This window comes from Colletotrichum fructicola (assembly GCF_000319635.2).
Source record: "Colletotrichum fructicola Nara gc5 chromosome Unknown KSG_Nara_v1_contig04, whole genome shotgun sequence".
In the NCBI taxonomy this organism is placed as follows: domain Eukaryota; kingdom Fungi; phylum Ascomycota; class Sordariomycetes; order Glomerellales; family Glomerellaceae; genus Colletotrichum; species Colletotrichum fructicola.
Window position 1 is genome coordinate 597,549 of NW_027094054.1, and position 25,210 is coordinate 622,758.

The window sequence follows — 25,210 nt, forward strand, 5'->3', positions numbered from 1 at the left end:
GGAGGAGGTTATTTGTTACTGGCCGGACAATACTTCAGCATGGCCGCCGGAAGTGTTGCGACGGTCACCGGCGCATCCGGCATCGCCTCCGGACTGAGTTCACTTTCGGGCCCGGAACCGCAGCAGGTCGACAAGCCCGAGGACCCGCCCGAGGACAATGGCGACCAGAACCAGCCCACTCCGTCTGTTCAAAGAACCGACCAGCCGTTCAGCACCTCGCTGCCGCTGGAGTTGCCCACCGGCACATCGTCATTCCCGTTCTCGTCTACCTTCACCACGTCGCAAGCATCAGCGACCTCCAGCGGAATGCCCAAGTATATCATCGTGCCGGATAGCAAAGGGAAGGCAACCGATTTCGACTCAGTAGAGTCTAGCTTGACTAACTCGGCCGGCTCGAACCTGGTAACTGTCGAGGACGACGAAGACAAGAGTACTCTGTTCCTGACCGCTCCGCTGTCACCCCAAGAAGCGAAGGATTTGGAAACGAAGCTAGGGGTATTTTATGTCCTGCCCAATTGCACCACCAACATGCTAACGCGAGATAATAGGTCGGAGCCGTTACCGAAGATATCGACCTGGGGGATATGAACCAGATGGTGGCAGAAGAGCCCTACAACCCAGCCGACGCCGCCGGCCCATCTGTGCTACCCCCGGCTCTGACGAAAGACCCTCTGGCTTTGGCCAAGCAGCCGCAGAAGATTGTGAGGCAGCAGGGATACGATGTCGAGACGGAGAATCCAGCGAAGCCCTCACACGAAGACGCGGGAGAACTTGCCACTCTTTCCCAGGAACCTGGCACGGGAAGAGCATCTGTTTTTGCATATGACGAGGTGGCTGGGCAAGGCGTCACCGTCTACATCCTTGGCACGGGCATGAACCTGAATTCGCCGGTAAGCTCTCAACCCCATTTATGTTATCTTCATCGGCGCTAACTGGCGGGCCCACAGGATATCCAAGACGCTGTTGGCACCAAGGACTTCATCTTCGCCCCCGGTTCAGCTGAAACGAAGACGGACGACGATCCGCTCATTGGATACCCGGATGGCACTTGCATGGCGTCCAAGATCTTTGGTCCCAAGTACGGTGTGGCGAAGAAGGCAAACGTCGTTATGGTTAAGTTGTCCGGAGGGAGCGGTGCGATGGGCATGATCACCATGACGGAGATGCTCACTGCGCTGGCCATGGTCAAGAACGACATCACCACGAAAAAGCTCAAGGGCAAGGCTGTGGTGAACCTCTCGTATACCAGTGAGTGAACCCGACCGTCTGTTCAAGAGTTGAAACGCGGCGCTGCGTTATTTTTGCAATCGCTAACGCCACGCAGCACCAATGTCCGATCCGGAGGCCATCGCCGCATACAAGGAGATTCTCGTCAAGATGATGGACGACGACATCGTCCTCGTCGCGCCAACTGGTATCTCCAACAACAACAACGGCTCCGAGGCAAACGACCAGTACCCGGCCGCCTTCGCCAAGGACACAGCCCTCATCGCAGTGAGCGGAGTCAACGGCAAGGGCGCTCGCATGAACTGGTCACCTGGCTCCGAGAAGGATGGCGTCACCGCAGCTGCGCCCGTCACGGGCCGGTGCGCCTACAAGAACCTCGACCCCAAGAGCAAGGGGGGCGTGACGAAGTCGCAGGACATATCAAGGCTGTACTACTCCGACGGCGTTGCGGCGGCCACCGTCGCCGGCGTTGCTGCCGGACTTATGGCGCAGGCCGAGTACAAGACCCAGCTGCAGGTGGAAGGCAAGGTTGCCGCCAACGTCAAGGAGCTTGTGGCGGGGCTTGCGTGGGTTCGCGCCGAGGGTGGTACGCCGGTGGTCTGGAACGGCGTCCGTCCGTATGGAAATGCGTGCGCAATCGGGAAGAGGCAAGAGGGCGACGCGTGCAGCGCTGCTCCGACTGCGGCACCGACCGCAGCCCCTACCGCGGCCCCTTCTGCACCGGCGTTGCCACCCAAGCCAGTGTACAACGTTCCCGGCACGTGGAAGAAGCAGTACGAGGGCGACGTCAACTACAGCTTCGACTACACCACCTCTTCCAACACTGCTAGTGATGGGTACACCGGCGACGACCCGTTGTCTTGGTGTCTAGGAAAGTGTACAAGTAAGTCGCAGCCGCACATTGATCTGTATCACAGCAGAAGCTAATGATTGAACTTTGAAATAGGTGCGTGCGTGTCTGTTTTCCTCACCCGTGTGAATCAGAAGCAAACGGACGGGTACAACACATACTTCATTTGCAACCAGTAAGTCCCGGTTTCGCCCTCTTTCTTCAGATCATCGCTAACATCCATAGATATGACAAAGTCTGGTCTAATGACTACCTGCAAAAGCTATCCACCAGTGACTACGACGCTGGGATTGCACTTGAGTAAGTCATCCCGCTTTGCGTGACCCCAAGTACAGAACCGAAACTAACTTTTTGGCAGCAAGCTCTAGTGGACGGGAGGTTGCTTGCCGAAATGGGATATGAGTAGTATGAAGATATATGAATGAACAAATATTGATTGACAACAATCTCGATCACCCGCTGAACGTACATGAAGCGTAAACGTGATTGTCATACCGTTTTAGTCCGTACATCGCATCAGACGGCGTCAAAACAACCTAGCCAATCGACTTGGTCGCGCTATATCTGAATCTTAACAACCAGACCTGATTGTACAGTAGACATGCCATGTAGGCTTAGTAGCAGCCCTCTACCAGCACTTAGCAAACGTGAATTGCAAAGAAAGTGTCTCTCCACCACCACATTGATGGCGAACATGAGTCGCCATTTTGAGCCAAGCGAGGTGGCAGAGAAGCATACTGCCGCGAATAGTGACACATCATGCACGTAATTCCCAATTTTCCCCCTCTCTATTATTTTCTACCTCGGGGTATTCATCTGCTCATATTGTACTAAAATTCGACCAGACTTATCCATCTTCAACAAAGCACTGCCACCCTCAGCCGAAGAGTTTGTCGAGGATCTTTTCGAATAAGTTGCTTTAAGTCAAGTTAGCACGGACCACGGTCCACCGATGAAATGGACGAAAACCTTACCTTGCTGGTTGCTGGACGTAGTTCCGCTCGTACTCATCGATCTCGTCCTTGTTGCGGTACAAGTCAACCTCCTCAGGTTTAAAGATCCTAGTGCGCTTCCTAAACTTCAAGATGTCGAATTTATATCCGAGGTACAGAACCGGGAATACCCCAACCATGGTGTACCTACGTATCCCAGTCAGCAAATTCTGCGATTCAACGGCATGCGATATCACTCACGAAAACAAAAAGTCGGGAACGTTCCAATACCCGTCCAGAGGCAGGAACACAGTGTACCCTCCCACAAAGGTCATGATGAACGTGCCAATCAGCCCGTACCACGCCGCGTACGGCTGGAACCACGCCTTGTACGGCAACGAGTCGCGGCTGATGCCCTGCGCCTTCAGAGCGCGATAGAAGCCCAGGTACGCCGTGCACATGCACGAGAAGTTAATAAGCTGCGACGCCGTCACCAGACTCACGAACCAGTCCAGCACGACGGCCGTGTTGTTGCTCAGCTGCAGGAAGCTCAACAACCCGATGAGCAGCACGGCGATGACGCAGTACACCGGCACGCCCTTCTTGGTGCACTTCTTGAACAGGGCGGGCGCCTTGCCCTCGAGCGCGAGGCCGTACAGTGAGCGCGAGGCGCAGTAGACGTACGAGTTGCCCGCGGAGAAGGCCGCGGTGAGGACCATGGCGTTGACGATGTGCGGGAGGACGCCGATCTTGAGGCGGTTCATGGCGACGACGTAGGGCGAGGCGGCGGCGCCGGGCTGGCCGTCCTTGAAAGCGGCGGTCATCTCGGGGTCGTCGTAGGGCACGAGGATGCCGACGCAGAGGGAGCCGAGGACGAAGAAGGCGGTGAGGCGGTAGAAGACGGCGTTGAAGGCGCGGGGCATGACCTTGCGCGGGTTCTCGGCCTCGCCGGCGGCCATGGCGACGTAGTCGGGCCCGGCGATGGTGAAGGAGGCCTGGATTAGGCACTGCAGGAAGCCGAGGAAGCGGCCGAGGCTGCCGGAGTAGTAGAGCTCTGCAAAGGCGCCGGGGTCGTTCCAGTAGCGGAAGCCGAAGCGGTCGCCGAGGGGGTTGCCGCCGAGCATGACGATGAAGGTGAAGATGATGAGGCCGACGATGAGGAGGAACTTGCCGAGGGCGGCCCAGAACTCGGTCTCGCCGTACCACTGGACGGCCATGACGTTGATGAGGCCGTAGAGGACGAGGATGATGGCGATGATGCCGCCCGCGGGGACGGCGTCGCTCCAGAAGTGGATGATGAGGTTGCAGGCGACGACCTCGAAGGGGACGAGCGCGGCTTCGAAGACGAAGAAGTTCCAGCCGGCGGCGAAGCCGAAGGCCTCATCGACGTAGCGGCCGGCGAAGCGGATGAAGGGGCTTGAGATGGGGAGGTAGGTGACCATTTCGGCCATGCTGAGGGTGACGGCCAGGATGAAGGTGCACCAGATGCTGAAGGCGAGGAACAGGCTTGCAGGCCCGCCGTTGAGCAGACCTCTGCCAATTTGGACCTGAATGAGGCATGTGAGATTGGGCGATGGGACTGGAGGAGCCAGACATGTCAACGTACATAGAGAGCGGTACCTATTTGTGACATGTCAGTCTTGAGATCGTGCAGTTCGGTCGGGGATGTGGAGACGTACCAATGGTGCCTCCGATTCCAATCAGCTGAATGTGCCTAGATTTCAATTTGCGATGCGTGTGATCCTGTTTGTTTCCGGAATCGAGCGAAGAGCGGAAGCCGCCGTCGAACGGCTCGCCGTAAGGCTCTCCGACGGTTTTCTCGTCAACATGGCGGTCGTGGTTGGCGTAGCCGTAGCCGGGCAGATTGTCGCGGTCCCCCGCGCGGTCAATGCCCGTGGACGACATGATCGGAGATGTGGGGATCGGGGCCGGTTCGGTCGGCGTGGAGGATGCGCTACTCAATCGGAGCGGCGTGGAAAAGAACCGATCTGGTCGACGAGAGGTTGCTGTAGTTCGAGTAGAATACGGGTATTTGGGGTAGTGAACAGCCTTCGTGAAGCCACGAAACGCGCGCTTCAATTACCGAATGGCTTTGAGGAGGAGACAGAAGAACTGGACTTTGAATTCCATGTGGCTTTGCGCGGAAACGCTGGCGACGCCTGTTGGTGTTCGCCTGGGGAAGATACCTGCAGCACAGAGAGTTGACCGAGAGAGCAATTGAGCAGGAAGAAGGACGAGAGAGCCAAGGTGAACCTGCGCAGCGATACGGGGGACTGCAGATCCCTTTTAAGAAAAGCACCGAAAATTCCCAGAGATCAGGGACCAGAGCACCGCAGCGTCGCAACGTACACAAAGGCGGGATAGTGGGGGGAGGGGGAGGGGGGGAAATGGTGAAGCTGCAAGGAAGCGGGTTCCCCAATTGCGAACCATCCTCGACATGGTAAGGGCACACAAGCGGCGCACGACTGGGGGAGCAGAGGACGGGGAGGGGAACGAGGAGGAACCCATGCTCTGTGAATGGCTGCAGGAGAGTCTCTTGTCTGCGGATCAGCGAGCCGTACGATTTCCCCTCGGGGCTAGGCAGGTTGCAGACAGCAGCCCGAGCACATGTCGACTTCAACCTCGCAGGGTCCAGGCCCGTTGGGTCAAAGTTTTGCGCCGAATTATTCCCAATACTCGAACTCTGCATCTCCTCGCCGCCAGTGTCGGAAAATAACTCAGGGTTTCCCACTGCGTTGTGACGCGAGAGCCCCTGGTGAGTGACGACATGGGGCGCTGAAGGGGAAAGATAGCGAGGCAGATAACGAGTCTTGTTGGGAGCTTTCTCGAGCAGGGAATGAGAGCTCGTTGCAGCGCATGCTTCTGTTGGTGCTGTTTTGGCCCGCAGACGTCAAAAGCGGACCACGGGGAAACAGAAACGCAATCAGCCAATGCCCATTCGCTGCCTGCTTCATTCGGGCGAGATACCATGTCGCAGTGACAGCCACGGGCAAAGAGTCTCAATCCAACATAGCCATAATAGTCTCACGACTGGCAGCAGCTTATTCGTCGAGGCGTTCCGGCGCATCGGTGTAGCCGGTGCATACCAGACTGCGACACCACGCGGTGAGACGCGCCAATTCGAAGTCCAATTGGATGGGACAGCCGATGCAGAACGACGAGACGATACAGCCAACGGGAGGCTTCATTTGCGGATTGCGTGCTTCGTGCGGGTGAAGGCGCCGCTGCAGCTGCCGTCGCCGCATGGATGGCATGTCCGGTTATTTGGACCACATACTGTATCCTAGTGCTTTCTGTATTGGACCCCATTCCCTGTTATCTGGTCAGAGAACAGATGATGCTGTGGCCAAGCAAGCGAAGCTTTTCCCTGGGTCGAGAGACAAGGAATGCGGCGTCCGGGACAAGACGGCCATCTGTGGCCTTGGCTCATCGCGGGGGCCGTATTTCCTGTCGAATCTTTTCCTCCGATCATGTTCACTTAGGCGAGCGAGGCATGGTCAGCTTGCCAGGTCAGCTGCGCTGCTGAAATGACGGGGGATTCGCGTCGCTCGTAACCAGGAATCCCATTCCTATTCCCCAATTGCGTTACCGCAGGCTTTTGATTGCGGCTCTTGGCACCTTGGCGGAGAGTTGAGGCCAATGGCGGACCCAAGTCACAATCGCCTCTACGTCACGCTATCTACAAGCGATATCCTCGCGGTTCCCCTGTTAGCGAGTCTTATTGGGCCGTGGACGTTCGGTGACTCCATCGCTGACAGAGTCCGGCTCGGTAATTGGTGATCGGTGCGAAGAACGCGGCAGAATCAAATGCAGCTTCCTCTTCAGTGTTACTACATGTTGTTTGGTCCAAAACCATTAGGTTGTTCTCCTGCGGCTAGGCACCTAAGAAGCTGGCGGAATTGAGTTTCTGTGGCTTCCACCGGGGCGTTTACCCGACCGAACACGGGGTCAATCGGTGTCGGGCCGTGGATGGGGCGTAGTCATTGCATCCGCTTACACAGCGTGCTACATCATTACACACCGCTGAATTCGTACATAACACAAACTCCAAATTCCAATACTGTGGAATATGATGAGGTAAGTCGTAAATGAGAAAGAATAAGAGACGAACCGTCTTGGGACGGCGCCACCCGTGTAGTGAGGCTCAAGCCACTGTGGCACCCGCCACAATGAATCACCACTGGATCGGGTCCACTGGAGTGCTCGCTTGCCTGCTGCGCTTGGTCCCATTCCGACATCGAGGTCCAAAACACCAGTGTTTGTTACTGTGAATGAAGCCATCAAGAATCACGAATTTCACCAAAAGACTATCCATCAAGACTTACAATCCCTCCTTCAACTCAACATGACTTACGCTCGTGTCGGTGTGGTTACCGGTGCCAACAAGGGCATTGGGTACGCGATTGGTGAGCTACCCCCAATGGAAGCTATTTGATGTCCATCACGTCATCGCCCAACTGACACTTCCTAACCGCAAACAAGTACGACAATTGGCACTGCAATACCCAGCATCGCACTTGAACAACGGGTCTCTTCTCATCTACCTGACGGCCCGCGACAAGTCTCGCGGCGAGGAGGCCTTGGCCGCCATCCGCGGTGATGCAGACCTTAAGCAAGCCAAAGCCCTGGCTACGCACGGCGGCCTCGCTGATATCAAGTATCACCAGCTGGACATATCAGACGCCAAGAGCATCGAGGGATTGGCAGAGTTCTTGAAGAAGGAGCATCCCGACGGCGTCGACTTCGTCATCAACAATGCCGGCATCGCGATGCAGGGTTTCGGTGAGTGGTCCCTGTCAGGCACATATCTCACAACCCTCCCGGCTAACTAATGACATCTAGACTCAAACGTGGTCAAGACCACAATAGGCTGCAACTACTACGGCACCCTCAACGCAACACGAGCCTGGATCCCCATCCTCAAGCCCCAAGGCCGGATCATCAACGTTGCGTCTGTGGCCGGGGCCCTGAGCAAGTACTCTCCCCAGATCAAGGAGCGCTTCCTGGCTTCGCAGACGGTGTCCGATGTCACTAGGCTGATGGAGGACTTCTCCGCCGCCGTGGAGAAGGGCAATCATGAGCAGGAAGGGTGGCCGAGCGCGGCGTACGCCGTGTCCAAGGCCGGCGAGATTGGGATGACGAGGGCGATTGCGAAAGAGCTGGAGGACAGCGGCAGCAAGATTCTGGCCAACTCATGTCATCCGGGATGGGTGGTGACATCCATGACGAGAGGCAAGGGGACCAAGACGCCTGATCAAGGCGCGCAAACGCCTGTCCACCTTGCTCTGGCGGATATCGGAGGAAAGACTGGAGAGTACTGGTCTGATGAGAAGGTGGCGAACTGGTAGGGGAGAGTCGGATGGCTTAGTCCGTACTTAGTGAGCGCAGCTGAACTTCAGATAGATAATTGTACATCGGCAGACATTGTCCGTAGTCCTGAGATGGATTAGCTACCGAATTATGAAAACAAGGGACCCGTCAGGTCAGGCACCCGACTTCCCCTCAACTCCCCTTTTCTGTCGAACCACGACAGCGACGGGAGGATCCCTCGGTCGAGGGAAAGAAGCCATGCTGCTTGCCAAGCCGCATCTCGCTGGACAATCAGTTGGAAGACTTGCGTGCATTGCCAGGGCACTGGCTGGCCATCCAGAAGTAGCGAGAATCACCCTGAAGGCATGCCCGCGGGCTCGAGGGCCAATGCCTCTATAACCCAGCTGGAGACGTTGTGCGTGACCTGAGATGAATCCATAGCCCAAGGCGTATATCGATATTTGGGCTTGTACCGCGCATCCGGGCTTCTATAGGCGGTATCAGTCTGAAAGGCATTCCTCCACAGACTTACACGCCGTTCCACGCGAAGCAGAGGATTTTCCTTGCAAATTGGAATCAGCCCGAGACCGTGGCACTGTGGATCCGCCACTGCCTCCCGATCTTCGTTCAAGATCACACGCCGTAGGTGCATGCGTGAGGAAACGGGTAGAGATTGCAGGACGTGAATGGCAACCGCTGCAGCCGAGAACCGGTATTTTGTGCGATCCCGAAGACGCGTTCCTCTCGACCGACTGTTTGAGGCCTGGTCAAGAGTTAGGTACCGCATGTCTTCCGCCAACGGGACAGCCCAGTGCTGGATCTTGCATTCAACCACGCGAAGCGCAGGGATAAGGTGGGCTGACTTTGGACAGGTCTCCCGCCAGAACCTCTCAATCTGTTCACGACCAAATTTCGAGCTGGCGATTGCTGTGAGCGCGTCTTTCAGGAATGTCCGGTACAGTGAGGGTGCCTCCCCATACGGCCCCATTCGGGACCTGAATCTCCCGCCTCCAGAGCGATACCACTGCGCTAAACCGTCCCAGCCTGTTGTGAGTCTCGTTTCGGGGTGCGTGTTCCCCTCTTGCTTCATGCGGTCGAGCAAGGGCGCAAATTGAGGATATTTGAGCTTGAGACCCTGTCTCTCACCCTCCGGCATCGAAAAGCCGGCGAAGCGGAAAGCGGCATCTCGGTCGCCGTCGAAACGTTTGACCATGAAATGGTTGAAGCGCAAGGCGATGATGCGTAATTCATTCGAGGTCATTGTGGAAAAGGTGATGGCATTTGTTTCCAGGGCGACACCCCTCATCTCTCGTGCCACGAGGCGGCAGGTGTAGCTGAGATTGAGATCGATCGGTTGGAGATCGGCCCTCTGCAGAACGCCAGCAACATAGCGCCTAGGGGTGTTTGCATTGCGCTCGTGCTGGCTCAGAATGCTGCCAGCTAGTCTGTCGTAATTGCAGGTATATCCGTCTTCCGCAAACACGTAAAATGCGTAGATGATGTCGCGTATCTCGCGGGGAAGGGATAGAAAACCAGACGGTAAAGACATGGTGATGCGACTCGAGGAACGGTGACAAAGCAACGTTGACCGGAGTTGTGAATGTGACTGAGAGCAGACTACGAAAGTATAAACGAGAAGCTAGATGGGGAAAGATGGCCCAGGTGTTTGACGGCTGCAGGTGCTACTTATTTGCACCCCGCTCGTGTGGCTCAGACCTGAAGTGAAGGCCTTTTGGGACACAGGCCTACCAAACAGACTTTGGTGGAATCCTCTTCTCTCACTCACATCACGATGCCATTCGCTAATTGGGAAGCTCGAGAGTAGGTTTATGTAGTAGTCATATTTTTATCTTCCACCTTTTGAGCCCAGCCACATCCAATTTGTGGAGGTTTACGCCACACTATGAAAATTCTGTTTATACTTTGATAGATGCCTACTATGCATCGTGATGCTGTTTATGATAACCAGGAAAGCTTCGATCCAGGTTCGCAAGAGTCTTTGAATGTTAGCGCATGTACACGAGAGACGAAAGGAGAGTCTTACATTGTCAATAACCTCAATGGCCTGCAGATGACTCACTGTATGAGATTATATAGGAGGAAGAACATGGGTCTGTTCTTTGGGTCAGATTAGTCGCCCGAGATCAGGTCATCAGCGAGCGGAAGCTTCATACCTTCCTCTACCCATCAACCATCCCTGACAAGATCAACTCATCATGTCCAAACCCACATTGACCAAAATGCTGATCACAAGCTAGGAAATCAATCAGTAGAAGCTCTGCAATACAGCAAAAACACTTACAACAACCAACGACCAAACAGGAGCAAAGCATTGCCCTGTCCAGACAGCAAAAGAAAACAAATATGAGCTTGAACAGTTCATCAACAATACTTTCCCTGATATCGCAACCAAGGACAATCATGAAGACTACTACGAACACCTCATCTCTAAAATAGAGCACCAGAAATTAGTATAAATAGTCAAGAAAATCTGTTCAGAGTTTATACTTAGGCATCCTACGAGTCGCTGCATATCTCCTGTATCTATGGGACAGCAAACCAGATATAAAGTATATCATCCGTTCGCAGCTCCGGCAGATACATCGACGGATGAGAACCTCACGAGAACCCGATGACGAAGAGCTTAAAGAGGACATCAACGAGTTCGAGGAAATTTTGCAACTGAATATCCTGTTAGTTTGCAATCATGACAAATAAGAAACGTGAACTTACCACGAGGACTACATGAACGAAATAAGCACAGCAATAGCTGTGGTCCTTCCCAACTACTGAAAGCGGCTGGGCCAAAAGTCAGTCTCATGTGATGTTGAGCAGCAGACGAAGTACTCACGAAGGGAGAAGCGAAGAGGGAAAGGGGGTGGCTGCAAGGGTAGCCTGCGTGCTGGCAGAGTTTCTTGAACGAGAACACGTCAGCATCATAGCCCGGAGACAAGAAAGAGGAGACACACCCAAAAAGTACACTTTAATACACTATGTCACTTCACAGTGAAAGTGCGAGTGTTTCTTGGACGGTCCGTGAATCATGTGTTGGTCCGTCCAAGCAAACTGGTCAAGACCAAAGTGGTGAATGGCCCAGGTCGAGACCGCACGGGAGAAGTCGGTGAGCAAATCATCCAGGGAGCGTCGCTGCCTGGCGTGAGCGTGATACCGAGAAATTGTCCACTTCCAAATGGGAAGATTCTTTCTAGCACTGGCTAGAGAGGGGCAGTCGAAGATGAGATGTTCAACAGTGTGCTCATCTTGACCGCAAGAACACATGTCTGTGTCGGCAAGCTGGAACGGAGAAGTTAGCAACCGGTGATCATGGATGAAAAAGAACGCAAAGTCGGTGCAAAGTGAAAGGTACGTAGGCTGAGAGGACCATATGCCTAACAGTGTGGAAGGGTAATGACGAATGTGGATGTGGCATTGAACTTACGTTCTTCGGGTGCAGGAAGGCCTTGAGGCCAATGTAGCCAGTCCTGCACTGGATCAGAATGGAGGACTGCGCCCGAGACAGGCCCTTGTACCGCTTGAGGTTGAAAGCGCCCCATTTTCCCTCAGCGGCAACAGGGCGGCCTCTGAGGCCGTAGGCGACCGTGCGAGACGGTCGTGGACGGTCGCGATATGCCTTCCAAAGATGCTCACTGAGGAGCGTCGCTTGCGCGCGGATGTACCGGTTGATGACTTGACTCCTCTTGCGAGGATCCATGTCAATCAGAGTGGCGTCGGCGAGGCTAGGCTTTGACTCCCGAAGCTGCTGCTCCGCCTCCTCGACGAGTTTCCTGGCGTGGTCGTAATCGATCTTGTATGGATGGGACTTCAAGAAGGTCATTTCTCTCTTGAATGGGAACGAAGTGGTGTTGATGAGGTCGTAGTCATCGGTGAAAATATTGCGGGCGCGGTGTGACATGGCGACTCGCTGCAAGTAGACGGCGATTGGGTCAACGTGAAGCTCCTTGTGGAGCGTGACGGTGGGCGCCTTCTTGTAGGCACCGGCGACAGTGACCAAGCATTCGTTCTGAAGATTGTCCAGGCGATGGATGTAGGGTTGTCGAAGGTTGTAGGTCGTGGAGGAGTCGTTGCCAAGCATGAACCAGGCAGGGCAGGCATAGGAGATAATGGGACGGATGGTAGAGAGGTACAGCTGCCTCACGTGAAGGAGATTCGGCCCCGAGACAGATGTCGACATGCGCTTCAGCTGGTTCAGCTTCTTGCGGACCTTCTCCTCAATCTGTTTGTAATTGTTAGAACATCTCAAGTGGTCATGAAGGGAAACTTACCTGGTCGATTTGCCATTTCCAAGTCAACTGATGGTCGACCTGAACGCCAAGAATACGAAGGCCACCTTCGTCCGTCTCTTTCACCAGGTTTTCCTCCGTCAGAAATGGTAGGTTGGGGATATTCTGGGGCGCAGAAGCTGCGTTCAAATCGCCGTGGGGCTTGCGAAAGTGCATGACGTTGTACTTCGCAGGATCGAAGCGGAGACCACGAGGAGTAGCCCAGTCCACAATCTTCTGGTGACACTCCTCCAAAATGCGACAGTTCTTTTCCCAGTCATCGGTGCACACCATGATGTAGGTGTCGTCGACGTAAGAAAGGCCAAGAAGGATTCGGCTCCGGCCCAGATTCTGGCGCTGTAGGATATCCAGGATGGGAGCGGCAAACAACGCAAAAAGGATGGGCGAGAGGGGGCTTCCCTGGGGAATCCGAACATTGACCCAAAACTTTGCCGAGGTGTGTCCTGGAAGCTTGACAGAAGTGCATTGGTCCGACAAGAATGACCACACAAATCGCAAAGCCCACAGCGGTATGCCCTTTTCAGCGAAAATCTTGATCAATTCCTGACGGTTGACGTGGTTGAAGGCACCCGAAATGTCGAGACCTAAGAGAGTAGTCCGCCACTTCTTGTCCGTCGTAGTCGCGCGCCAGCCATTGAGGACGGTGTTGACGATCAGCTCTAGTGCCTTGGTACAACTCTTCCCAGCAAACCCATACTGTGTGGGAGGAATTAGGCCGTATTTGAGTGCGAGGCGTTGAAGATCGTCCGCAACCAATCGCTCCAGAGCCTTACCCACACAAGAAAGGAGGGCGATAGGCCGATAACTCTTCGGTAAGGTGTAGTTGTCCTTTCCTTCCTTCTTCAAGACCACAGTGTAGGACTCCTTGAAGCATTCGGGGTGGTGGTTGAGGTTGACACAGGCCTTGAAGAGATGAACGAGGTAGGGCAAAATGGCGTCCAGTGTCATCTTGAGGACGTCACTTGGAACACCGTCTGGGCCAGCTGCCTTGCGGCTGGGAAGCTTCCGAATGATACGGGACACCGTATCTTCATCAACCTTTGGGGGTCCTTCTTTTGCCAATGCGCGTAACAAGGCGGCTTTCTGGAAGCTATTGTTACGGTCCGGCTTTCTACCCAAGACAGTATCACCAAGGAGGCCAGCCAGAGATGCAGGCTCAGGTGATTGAGTGTTAGTAGAATCGTTGACCGCTCTTGACGATCCTGCCTCGTTGCTGCTCGATATCTCGTCAGTCCTAGATGGAGACCTTGACCGAGACTTCGAACGCGTGGTTGACAAAGGATGGCGAGAACCAAGAGGGCGGGCGCCGTTGCGGGTTCCATCGCATGATCCAGGCCGTGATCCAATAGCACTGAATGATGGGGACGATCTGATGGATTCCGGTATCGTAGCCGAACAAGGCTGACTGGCGGCAGAAGGGCTCGGAGAGCCAGGGCCAGCAGCGGCAACTAGGGCAGGCTGACTGACAGGAGATGGGCTCGATGAGGCCGTGCAAGTAGCGGAGGGTGTTGTTGGCGGACTAGACAAGCTAGTCTGCTCGGCCGAAGCGACAGGGCCGGATGGCTGAGTCACAGGATGACTGCACGAACTGAGTGAGCCAGGCGATGCGCGGACGGAACATATGGATGTTGTTGATGCCAATGCTGGTATAGAGCCATCAGAGGAAGTGGAGGTAGCGACGCTGGATGTGGGGGAACCAGAGCTGGGCGAAATATCAGCTGGAGGTTCTGTAGACGAAGAACCGTCTTGCCCAAGTGGACAGACTGTAGTCTCCTTATCCTTTCGGGTCTTCTTCTTCTTCGGCTTTGACTTTTTCCGTGAAGGAGTCGACAGAGCGTGGCCTGATGCAGCTGAAGCACGAGATCGCACCAGGGTAGGTGGCAACTCCGTAGGAGCCAGGCGCTCTTCGCTTGTGTCGGACCACATCGCGTCGCGAAAACAGCGAGCGTTCTTCTCGGAGCTTGCGCAGGCTGTGCCGTCCGGCTTCTTGAGCCATGGCATGTGAGGCGAGGCCCTGATCTTGCCGCAGAAGCGAGCCGATCTTGCCATAGCAAAAAGGCTTGAGAGGTCTTTGGCTTGCTGAGCGCTTCGGGTACGCTTCCTGACGTTGCTGGCGATACGCATAAAACGGTTGGTCTGCTTGACGGCGTCCAGCCATACCGCGTAGGCGTAGTTGTGGGCTCGAGTCCCCCTTTTCTGCCGGTAAAGGACGCGAAGTGCGTGTTCCTCGAGCAAGAGTCTCTCTTGGACCACGCGTGTTCGCACTGGAGGCTTCTGGCCAACGGGGTTGCGGATGATGGTGGGAATGGTGGCATCGATGGCGGCCTTGGCGGACACAACAAAGGCTTTGGCGAACTGGTCGAGCTTGTCGGTGGTGGACAGTTGATGCTGACGCAGGTGAGATGGATCGCCAAATTTGGCAAGGAGACGAGTGGCCATCTCTGACCGGACGACGTCGGGGTCTGCCTTGTCAATCTGGAGGACCGGGGTGTGATCCCGATCGGGCGACACGTTGAGGACTGTCTCGAGTACTGCGTGGTCCGTGGTAAAACCACGCGGCCTCGTGACGTGAAAAAGCTCGCAAAGGTCCTTGAGCCTTTCACCGAGAAAAACCAGGTCGATGGTAGTCTGCGTCTCCCCTCGCTTGAACGTGAAGTCCTTTGGCTTCAGAAGACAACGCATTCCGGCAAGTCGAGTCTCGATCTCCAGCTGCTTCGTAGCCCTATCAGAAAGGTGTCGGTCGCTCCAGGCCCGATGACGAAGATTGAAGTCGCCCAAAAGAATGCAATAGTCGGCGACAGCTTCGCGGAGGAGAAGGTTGAATGCGATCGTGTTGCGGGTGCGGTTGTACGCGTTGAAGACTTTGATCCTGTCGCCGCCGACCAAGTCGAGGGATAGAGACGCAACATAGTGTTCGTTGGCACCTCTGTCCCACTCGACGGACCATGACGCCAAAGCCAAAGACTTGTGCACATAGAAGGCGACGCGGCTCGAGGCTAGCACTGGCACGTTGTTCTCCATCTCCACCTCGTCCTTGGAATTGAGTTTCGGCCAGCCATGTTGAGCCTCACACCAATAGCCGGCGCGTTCTCTCTTCGAATCCGTGGCAAAGTCGTAGGGAGGGTCCTGGATGGCAATGAAGGCAGGGGCGCGGTCCAACGACTTGACATGCTCAAAGAGGTCATTGAGGCGATCCCAGTTCCTGTTGACGTTAGCCTGCAAAAAGCCGAGGCGGTCATCGAGATCTGGGGTCGCTTGCTGGTCCCTAAGGACGGCCTCAATCACGTCGTCGGTCGATGAATCTGGGCGCTGGGGAAGCACCGAGTTGAGGACGGGATATGAGATCTGATGATCATCAGACATTGTGATACTTGTTCAGAGCCAGGCGTGACTTACGGGACGTTGTGACTGCTTTCTTCCGCTGTGGCGGGTAGCTGGATGGACAAAAGTCCGGGTCGGGGGCAGGACTCGCGTCGGGACTTTGCCGTCGCGGACGCCGGACGACGGCGCTGTAGTCGGCGGTGGATACAGTGAAGGTGAGTACATCGGTGCACATGCCCGAGACCTCATGTAGCGCCCCGGGGGCTTTAGAGTCGGGCCCGTGTGAGGTTTGACAGGTTTCATAGACCCATTTCAGCTGTGTTCAGCGCCTACCAGACACTGTGGACCCTTCGTCGTAAACCGATTGGTATGAAATCAAAGTCCCATGGCATGATTTGATGCTCATTCTTGGTATCATAACCCATCACCAACACGGCCCGTCGCACTTGATCCCTATGATATCTCCCCTCCAGCCGATGGCAAACGTCCCGCATCGCCAACAACATTTTCGTAAGCCGGCGCCGATCCGCTCGGCCCATCATACGCCGGAGGCTCCTCCGCTCCCTCTGCAATTGCCGCCACCTCAGCCGCCGGCAGCACGACAACCTTCTGAGACCCGCTGCACTCCCACGACTCTCCCGCAACGACAAGGTGCAACTCCCATTTCAAAGTGTGTGAAAGCGAAAAGCAGTACGTCGTGTAGTCCGGCTTTAATGGATAATGACGTCTTTGCTCGTGCAGCGCCGGGTCCGCAGACGCATCCAAGAGCGCGCCCAGGTCCAACGCACTCTCCCCCGCGGCTGACGGAATCAAGGGTGACCCAGTCTCGCTCGCGATCGTTCGGCCGAGGGGTAATGTCGTTGTGCTGGTTCCCTCATGCACTTCTCCCGAACCCGGGCATGACACACGCCCCGTACTGATCAGGCTGATCACCGCGTTCGTCAGATATACCTTCTGCGGGACATCTCGCAGAACCTCAGAGCTCTTTGCACGGTCCGGGGTGATCTTCAGCCGAAACGGGATCGAGGCAGGGTTGTCCAGTTGGATGACGGAGGCACACTCCACCCGCAGATTGAAATGCCACGCCGGCACCCTCTTCGAGCCGAGGAACATCTGCCTCTTCTGATTGAACGTCAGCTCCGCGTGCTCCATCCCCGGCGCGAGCCGATGACTGGTCACGCACCCTGCCGTCGTCGTGCCCTGTAGTTCAAAGTCCGTGACTAACGCCGGCGCCGGCCGCAACAACACCCGCACAGGCAGCGTCGCCTCGATGGGCTCCACCTTCTTCCCCTCGACCAGTATCTCCGCCTCGAGGTAGTACTCCACGAACCCGTATCCATCACAGACATTCATACCCCATGTCGCCGGCAGAGGCTGCTCCGGCAGAGGCTGTTTGCCGTTCAGGTCCCCCGGCGCGCGGAGGTAGCTCGCCTCCCGTTCGATCTTTCTCAGCCCCGAATTCAGGGCTTTGCTATCCGTGTGCTTCGGCATCACCAGCGTAAAGGGCCAGGTCTGCGACGCGGTGTCGGAGTCTGGTGCGATATGCACCGGGCCTCGGTGGATGACTTGAGACACGGCGTTGCGGCTCCAGAACTCGAAGCCCGCACCGAGTACGATGACGGATCTGCCTTGTTGTACCTGAAGCCGGGCGGCGGAGTCGCCGATGAGACATATGCGGACGGTAGCGGAGGCGGCGACGATGTGCGAGTTACGGGTGACGTGGCCGCGGATGACGGAGCCGGGGTACAACGGCGCGGAGGGATCGAGCAGGTGAATGGAAAGGTCTGGGCCTTCTCGAGTTTCTATAGGTTGTATCATTACGGCTGCCTAGTGTCGTCCTTCATCCGAGGGGATGATGTTGGTGCTGATGGGTTGATGATGCATAAGGAGGATACGTATTTTCAGATGGCGTTAATACAGATATTTAAGGCATGAGAAAGGAAATTCATCAGAGACTTCTGGCTAATATATGTAAATATGATTAAGGTATCCCAATTGAGGCCTTCAAGACGGCACAGCAGGACACCATCAGCAAGCCAAGAAATAAACGAATACGCGACCTCTTTAGCGCGTGTGGCGCCATTTGCCCGAGTTGAAGCTGGACTTCACTGAGCAGAACTTCTGTGTAACTTCATTGGCTGGTTTACTGCCGTCTGACAGGGCAGCTTGTTGTAAGGTTGTCGACTCCCTGTCGCAGCGCTTCAGCTCCAAAGAGCCAGAATCCCCAGCCCGCCCCAGACAACGTCCAATGAGTGGATTTGAAGGGGTCAGAACGCCAGCCTTCGTCTCACTTCTCTACTTAAATCGGGCTAATCGAGCTTAGCGCAACCGTCCTGGTGGTGGTAGCTGACACAGGAACGCTGAATGCCTCTATGTCGATAGTAGACTCGCCTAGGATGAGTTCTCATATGTCCATAATTGTAGCTTCATCTTTTTCCCCGATTAGATATATGACTATGAATAGATACATCATCTTGATTCTTAATTTTCTTATTTGCACCAGTCCCCTTCAGGGCAAGCAGCAATCACTGATAAGACATTCTGCAACCCTCCACTGCAGGCGGGTCGCCCCGGACAGCAGCAGCCAACCAATGCCACAAAGCTGGAAATCGAGGTCCCGCTGCAATCTAATATGTACCACATCTGCAGCTCACCGCGGGGAACCTCGTGCTGTGCTTATCAGCTGACGCGTGAGTCTTTAAAGAAGCGGTGTCTTTGCCTTTTACAGCTCCCTCTTTTTTGATGACCGCCTACACCGAGACGGAGCATCGCCAATACGTCCAGTCTGACCAAGAGAATCAAGATGCGTCGGTCTGCTGCCGTCTTGGCGGCTTTTCAAGCTTCGCTGGTCTGTGGTGCAGACTATGCCTGGCCCACAAACTCCAGCATAGAGTCCCCTTCGGTATTCCCTTTGCTCGAAAATGCCGGTACCACTGATCTCTTTCCCATGCCGCCATGCGGGAATTTCGTCCTACACGAGGCCACCATCGACCAGATGAAAGCGGCTATGGAGGCTGGCACGGTAACTTCGCAGCAGCTGGTAGCGTGCTACCTGCAGCGGACGTACCAGACACAGGAATATGTGCAGTAAGATGTGCCGACACCCAACTTGGCGTAACTCTGTATATTAATGAAACACAGTTCAATCCTCCAAATCAACCCAGACGTCTTCCAAATCGCTGCCCAAATGGACGCTGAAAGAAAAGCCGGAAACGTCCGCGGGCCACTCCACGGGATCCCCTTCACAGTCAAAGACAACATCGCAACCAAGGACAACATGGAGACCACGGCTGGCAGCTGGGCTCTGATGGGGAGCATCGTCCCGCGCGATGCCCATGTTGTGGCCCGTCTGCGAGACGCAGGCGCTGTTTTGCTCGGCAAAGCGGCGCTCAGCGAGTGGGCTGATATGCGTAGCAATAACTACTCCGAAGGTTATTCTGCGCGCGGAGGGCAGTGTCGGAGCCCGTATAACCTGACTCTCACGCCTGGGGGCAGCAGTACGGGAAGTGCGGTGGGCGTTGCTGCGAATGCGATTGCGTTCTCCCTTGGCACGGAGACTGACGGGAGCGTGATGAATCCTGCTATGCGGAACTGTGTTGTTGGGTTTAAGACGACTGTTGGTCTCACCTCGAGAGCTGGGTAGGGCAACTTCGCAACCCTGCATGTGAAAATTGTCAGTGTGCTAACTTGAACAGGGTTGTGCCGGAAAGTGAGCATCAAGATACTGTCGGAACCTTTGGACGTACCGTGAAGGACGCGGTATATGCTTTTGACTCCATCTATGGCGTGGATCACCGCGACAATTACACCTTTGCTCAAGAAGGGAGAACTCCCGAACAGGGATACATCCAGTTCCTTTCTACGAAAGAGAGCTTGAAGGGCGCTACATTTGGCATCCCGTGGAACAGTTTCTGGGTCTACACCGATGACGAGCAAAGAGGCATCCTCGTAGCCATGCTTGATCTGTTGACCTCCGCCGGAGCGACGATAATCAACAACACGGAAATTACCGACTACGAGCGCATTGTGAGTCCAGACGGTTGGAATTGGGATTACGGAACCACCCGGGGCTACGCAAACGAGTCTGAGTATACTGTTGTCAAGGTTGACTTCTACAACAACATCAACACCTACCTCTCTGAGCTGGAGAACACCAACATCCGCTCCATCGACGACATCGTCCAATTCAATTACGATAACGACGGGACTGAGGGCGGAAACCCCTGGCCGCTGGGCCACCCCGCATTCTACTCCGGCCAGGATGGCTTCATTGCATCCCTCGAGTCAAAGGGCATCAAGGACGAGACGTACAACCAAGCATTAGAGTTCACACAACGATCCACGAGAGACGGCATCGACGCGGCCCTCACTTCCACTAACGGAACGAAATTGTCAGGGCTTCTCGTTCCTCCCGACGTAGGCCAGTCGTACCAGATCGCTGCACAGGCAGGGTACCCCATGATCACCCTCCCGGTCGGCGTGCACTCCAACAGCGGCATGGGCTTCGGGCTGGCAATTATGCAGACGGCGTTTGGTGAAGCTGAGCTGGTCAAATGGGGAAGCGCGATCGAGGACCTGCAGCTCACGACTGAGGGAAACCCGTACAAGCGCACGCTGCCTACGTGGTCGGAGTACCTCACTAGACATGTCCCGATTAGGATGGATCTTTAGAGAAAGAAGGTGGCCGCAAGACTGCGCACTAGAAGAATTAATAGCTATTTATCGGTTGCTGTGACGGTGTCTGCCATAAGGCGTCGGGAGGGACGTCGGCTCACGGCACCTCGAGGCAGCTAAATAGGAATTGCCGACCAACGGCGCCGTCTTGTAGCTATCCTAGCTCGTTTTTCCTAACCACCGATGCTCCGCCAACAATTCCTTCAAGGCAGAACGGTTCGTCTGAACTGGCATACACGGTCAGCCCTGGTTGTACGTACTAAGCCCTATCGGGGTTTAGTATTTCAGACCTTACCGTGGACGATATAAAAAGGGTCCCCGAAGCTCCGCACCATTTAGGCTTCTGCATTCTTGTGACATCCCGGTTTATGTCAGCGTGGCGTGGGCCTCAATTCCCGACGCTAATCACCCTGGCCACGCAAAGATCGCCAGGGTTCTTCTTCCCAAGACAAGCCCTCTTCAGCCATGACGGAAGAGGTTTTACAATTGCAAGGCGTGAGAAATCGTCCGTGGCGCGGTATGTCAGCGTGCAGACGGCCGGGGGACAGATAGCTGCACAGCTCAGCTGTTATGTGAGAAACTACCCTAGCTGGGAAATAGCATGTATCGCTCAGCCCCCCGATCCCTTGGGGAAAATGAGAAGAGGGTCCATCCCGCTAAAATCTCACGACTCCGGAATAGGGAAAAGGCAGTGCTTGAAAGCGGCGCTTGTGAACCCGTCCATGGAGCTGTTTAAAGACCAGCAGTCTGCTGTCGGAGGAATTCCTCACAAAAAAGAGAGACAGCCGTGATTTGAAGCGCGGACGACCAATCTCCCAATATGAGCCGTGACTTTCTCTCTCTCGGCGCGGCGGGTCATCTCCCCCAAGACCCTTACCTCCCGCAGGTGGACCCCGAAGGACCGAGTTTCCTCGACACAGCGGCTTGTCTCTGCGCACTCCGGACAACGGGCGACAGCACCTCAGACGCGGCCTGGCACTGCATCGGTAACCAAACGCAAGGAGTGTATACTACCAACAGTGGTAAATGGTTCCCGACGGTTAATGGGGGCAGCGCTGTCGACGGCAAGGTTGACGACTTGTCAAATGGCCCGGACACTAACAAGCCGATGCGACTGAGCTCTGGGTCGTTGACAGACTTGACCAATGACGACGGGTTGAGTGTGTACGATCAAGCTTGTACTGGAACAAATCGGCCGTCTTTTTCAGCGACGTTCTACGCGGCGTGGAGTGAGATACAGAGCAACCAGCAGCCGAAGAGCGCGGCGCCGTGTTACAGGCCCGATGGCCAAGCCGTCCCCATTCGGATCGTGGAAGCCGACGACTGGAATGCTAACGGGTGCGCCCCGGGGTTCTTGTGTAAGTGTTCATCAGAGTCGAGCATGGAGAATCTGCCCACTGACGACGACAGGCGAGAACAACACCGTCAATTCGTTGCCCCAATACTGCCCTCCCGCCAACCCATGCCAGATGGCAAGACTCGCCTCGATGACTTGCATGGTGAACGGGCAAAACTTCCCCATGGGCCCATTTGAACCGGTCGTCTGCCAGCAGGGATACTACTGTCCACCGCCCGGAGTAGAAAAAATCCAATGCCCAAAGGGCACGTATTGCCAACCGGGCGCCACCAGCCCGACGCCATGCCTCACCGGCAGTCGCTGCGAAGCGGGTGCGACATTCGAGCTGTTCCTCGTTCCCCTGGTTGTGCTCATCCTTGTCGACGTCTTGGTAATCATGGGCATCATCGTCCACGCGTTGCGCAAGAGGGTGAAAGATTACCGGTCAGATCATGCGTCGAACATGAAGCGCCCCTCAATAAGCGGCGTGAAGGCCCAAATCACGGGCTACAAGGCCTTGCAGCACGACACCGACCACGAGATGCTTCCCATGAGCGCGACGTACACCCCGCACCGATCGGACACCCACGGTACGGGTTTCCAGGCCGCCCTGGACTACGATCACCACCAGTGGACGGCGGGTGCGCAACCCAAGGAGGAGGTCAACCCCCAGCTGCTCAAATTCGTCGAGTCCATGCGCCGGGCCACGGATGCGACCAACCTCGGTCTGTCCTTCAGCTACACGGATCTCAGCTTCCAGCCGAAGAAGAGCAAGAAGATGATTCTGCAGAACGTCACGGGATCGATCGACCGGGGAACCCTGACGGCGGTCATGGGCGGCTCGGGTGCTGGAAAGTCGACGTTTGTCAACGTGCTCATGGGCAAGACGAAGCACACCGGCGGGATGGTTGCCGTTAACAGCAGCCCCGATAAGCTGAAGCGGTACAAGAAACTGATCGGATACGTTCCCCAGGACGATATTGTCCTGCCCGAACTCACGGTCTACGAGAACATCATCCACTCAGCCAAGATCCGACTCCCCAGGACTTGGTCGACCGACGACATCGAGGCTCACGTCACGTCAGTCATCGACTGCCTGGAACTTTCCCATGTCCGCAACTCTCTAGTGGGGACGGTCGGAAGACCAGTGATTAGTGGAGGACAGCGGAAGCGGGTGAGCATCGGCATGGAACTGGCGTCTGCCCCCATGGCCATCTTCCTCGACGAGCCTACGAGCGGTTTGGATGCAACAGCAGCATCGTCCCTCATGAGAACACTGAAGGCCGTCGCCCGCCTGGGTATCAGCATCATCGTCATCATCCACCAGCCTCGCTCGGAAATCTTCCAACTTTTCGACAACCTCATCCTCCTCGGAAACGGGCAGACCATCTACGAGGGCCCCCAGGCGGAGGTGCAGAACTACTTCCAAAATATCGGTTTCGATTTCCCCGAGCACAGCAACCACGGCGATGTCGTGACGGACATTATCACAGGCAACGGACGAATTTACAAGCACATTGGCGAGATCTCCAAAGACTCTTTGATCTCAAACTGGGCTTCCCACCACCAAATGAATCGGCCAGGCGGAAAGGAACACCACACCTCTACGATGATGAACAACAGCGGCATGCACGAGGCCATCAAGCACCGCGGTGCACCCTTCTTCAAACAGCTCTGGCTTTGTCTACGCAGGGCGATGGTCCAGCAGTACCGCGCCAAGTCAGCCTTCTGGGCAGAGATGGGCCTGGCCGCCCTCGCCGGCTTCCTTCTCGGCTTGGCTGAGCACTCCAAGAAGGGCATCTTGTTCGTCGGCACATTCCAGGGACCCTACTCGATACTCTCAACCGCCGTTGATATCAAATCCGCACCCGAGCTAGCCCTCCTCGTCGCAATCGCCATCGGGTTGGTTTCAGGCGCGCCCGGCGTCAAGTCGTTCTCGGAAGAGCTGCTAGTCCACCGCCGCGAGGCCGAGGCCGGGCACAACCGCCTCGCTTACTTCCTCGCCAAGCTCATCTCCGTGGTGCCGCGCATGTTCTTCGGATGCCTGCACTTCTCGACGTTCGTGCTTCTTCTCACAGTGCCCGTAATCAACTGGGGCCTCGCCTTCCTGGCCAACTTCCTCTACTTCTACTGCATCTACGGCCTGGCGAACATTGTCAGCATGGTCGTCCGCCGCGAGGACGCGCCTCTGCTGGCGACGATGATCAGCCTCATCACGGCGATCCTGTCCGGGGCCGCGCCGCCGCTGGCGAAGGTGAAGGATTGGAAGCTCGAGTGGCTGTGGCGTGCGTCGCCAGGTGTATGGCTGGCGGAGGTCTACTTTGGCCAGCTTGTGTCGCCGTTTGCGGACATTTTTGATGTTGACAAGGCGGCTGATGCAACTGGGTTCCATTTGCATTGGCTTTGGAGGAATATGGGAACTCTTGTGGCCATTGGAACTATTTACAGGATTATAGCATTTTTAGGATTATGGGCACTCGGGCATAGACAGCGAAGTTAGACCTTCGCTTCAGGGAAACTTGTTTCCGGGAGTACAGGAGTTTCGGCTCTTCGCCCAAACAAGTAAGATTACTCAATCAGACAATTCTGTCATGTTGTTGAAAGTCTATTCACACTCATGATCCATTGTGGTCACCTTTTCATACCTTCTGCATGTTGCCACGGCCAATGTAAGGCGTAGAATTGTCTCTTTCAAGACTATGCTGTAAGTTTCCGGGCGGGCACCGAAAGATCCACAACCCCGCAACCGGAGGATCCACCTTTCGCCGGGGCCGGGCCGGTGTGGATGACAATATCCGGCTTCTCCTTCGTGGCTTTCGGCTGGGTGCAGCGCCGTTTGCGACATCGAGAAATCAGTGCGATAAAGGGAGGGTTTTGAGAACATTTTTCCCTTTCACTAAAATTGAAGCAAGTCACGAACACAAAACGCCACGCAAAGTATCCATTCTTGTGGGTGGGAGTCAAAATCCTGCAGTCAGCTTAGTGCGAAGTGGCTCATTTCCCGTGCCAAGCGTTGTTTGCTGTCAGCTGAAATCCTTCGATCGACACGGGAGTGGATGTTTTCGGATCCTGCGGTGAAGGGCATCCTCATTGGCTACAGTACGTGAGCGCACGTCACATCGCGTCGGTCCATTGTTCGCGCATTCAATTGCACGACATTTTTGGCGAAGGATCATTCAGGGCGCCACGCGAACACGGTCCTGATGCTTGAATTGAGTTTTTTATTGAATCAAATGGTATCTTTACGGTGCAATCAAAT

The 25,210-nt window shown here is 55.4% G+C and overlaps 9 protein-coding genes across 9 annotated transcripts; 4 read left to right on the forward strand and 5 right to left on the reverse strand.

The window, feature by feature from the left end:
* Nucleotides 1-39: 39 nt before the first annotated feature.
* Nucleotides 40-2,445, forward strand: SUB2-2 (Subtilisin-like protease 2; the record flags this gene model as incomplete). The annotated part of the gene is made up of 7 exons (XM_032019820.1): nucleotides 40-495; nucleotides 549-890; nucleotides 948-1,248; nucleotides 1,325-2,110; nucleotides 2,174-2,252; nucleotides 2,303-2,377; nucleotides 2,436-2,445. The coding sequence occupies 7 exons, from the start codon at nucleotides 40-42 to the stop codon at nucleotides 2,443-2,445; spliced, it is 2,049 nt and encodes a 682-aa protein (XP_031883108.1).
* A 509-nt stretch (nucleotides 2,446-2,954) lies between these two features.
* On the reverse strand, nucleotides 2,955-4,914 carry AGP2-3 (General amino acid permease AGP2; the record flags this gene model as incomplete). The annotated part of the gene is made up of 5 exons (XM_032019821.1): nucleotides 2,955-2,994; nucleotides 3,052-3,216; nucleotides 3,271-4,556; nucleotides 4,616-4,629; nucleotides 4,689-4,914. 5 exons carry the CDS (start codon nucleotides 4,912-4,914, stop codon nucleotides 2,955-2,957), a joined length of 1,731 nt encoding a protein of 576 aa, XP_031883107.1.
* A 2,440-nt stretch (nucleotides 4,915-7,354) lies between these two features.
* Nucleotides 7,355-8,357, forward strand: CBR1-1 (Carbonyl reductase [NADPH] 1; the record flags this gene model as incomplete). Its single annotated transcript, XM_032019822.1, has 3 exons — nucleotides 7,355-7,415; nucleotides 7,492-7,791; nucleotides 7,852-8,357. The coding sequence occupies 3 exons, from the start codon at nucleotides 7,355-7,357 to the stop codon at nucleotides 8,355-8,357; spliced, it is 867 nt and encodes a 288-aa protein (XP_031883106.1).
* A 314-nt stretch (nucleotides 8,358-8,671) lies between these two features.
* On the reverse strand, nucleotides 8,672-9,868 carry CGGC5_v006934 (uncharacterized protein; the record flags this gene model as incomplete). Its single annotated transcript, XM_032019823.1, has 1 exon — nucleotides 8,672-9,868. One exon carries the CDS (start codon nucleotides 9,866-9,868, stop codon nucleotides 8,672-8,674), a length of 1,197 nt encoding a protein of 398 aa, XP_031883195.1.
* A 388-nt stretch (nucleotides 9,869-10,256) lies between these two features.
* Nucleotides 10,257-13,568, reverse strand: CGGC5_v006935 (putative RNA-directed DNA polymerase from transposon X-element; the record flags this gene model as incomplete). Its single annotated transcript, XM_066151768.1, has 15 exons — nucleotides 10,257-10,316; nucleotides 10,364-10,384; nucleotides 10,427-10,432; nucleotides 10,494-10,499; nucleotides 10,550-10,573; nucleotides 10,622-10,656; nucleotides 10,712-10,767; nucleotides 10,828-10,836; nucleotides 10,943-11,001; nucleotides 11,053-11,118; nucleotides 11,171-11,233; nucleotides 11,289-11,310; nucleotides 11,387-11,613; nucleotides 11,759-12,553; nucleotides 12,603-13,568. The coding sequence occupies 15 exons, from the start codon at nucleotides 13,566-13,568 to the stop codon at nucleotides 10,257-10,259; spliced, it is 2,415 nt and encodes an 804-aa protein (XP_066008666.1).
* A 709-nt stretch (nucleotides 13,569-14,277) lies between these two features.
* CGGC5_v006936 (uncharacterized protein) lies at nucleotides 14,278-15,983 on the reverse strand (the record flags this gene model as incomplete). The annotated part of the gene is made up of 2 exons (XM_066151769.1): nucleotides 15,287-15,342; nucleotides 15,380-15,983. 2 exons carry the CDS (start codon nucleotides 15,981-15,983, stop codon nucleotides 15,287-15,289), a joined length of 660 nt encoding a protein of 219 aa, XP_066008667.1.
* Nucleotides 15,984-16,394: 411 nt separating this feature from the next.
* CGGC5_v006937 (uncharacterized protein) lies at nucleotides 16,395-17,759 on the reverse strand (the record flags this gene model as incomplete). The annotated part of the gene is made up of 1 exon (XM_032019827.1): nucleotides 16,395-17,759. The coding sequence occupies one exon, from the start codon at nucleotides 17,757-17,759 to the stop codon at nucleotides 16,395-16,397; it is 1,365 nt and encodes a 454-aa protein (XP_031883071.1).
* Nucleotides 17,760-18,744: 985 nt separating this feature from the next.
* On the forward strand, nucleotides 18,745-20,612 carry CGGC5_v006938 (putative amidase; the record flags this gene model as incomplete). The annotated part of the gene is made up of 3 exons (XM_032019828.1): nucleotides 18,745-19,028; nucleotides 19,083-19,580; nucleotides 19,637-20,612. The coding sequence occupies 3 exons, from the start codon at nucleotides 18,745-18,747 to the stop codon at nucleotides 20,610-20,612; spliced, it is 1,758 nt and encodes a 585-aa protein (XP_031883068.1).
* An 823-nt stretch (nucleotides 20,613-21,435) lies between these two features.
* Nucleotides 21,436-24,451, forward strand: ABCG25 (ABC transporter G family member 25; the record flags this gene model as incomplete). The annotated part of the gene is made up of 2 exons (XM_032019829.1): nucleotides 21,436-21,973; nucleotides 22,026-24,451. 2 exons carry the CDS (start codon nucleotides 21,436-21,438, stop codon nucleotides 24,449-24,451), a joined length of 2,964 nt encoding a protein of 987 aa, XP_031883069.1.
* Nucleotides 24,452-25,210: the final 759 nt, after the last annotated feature.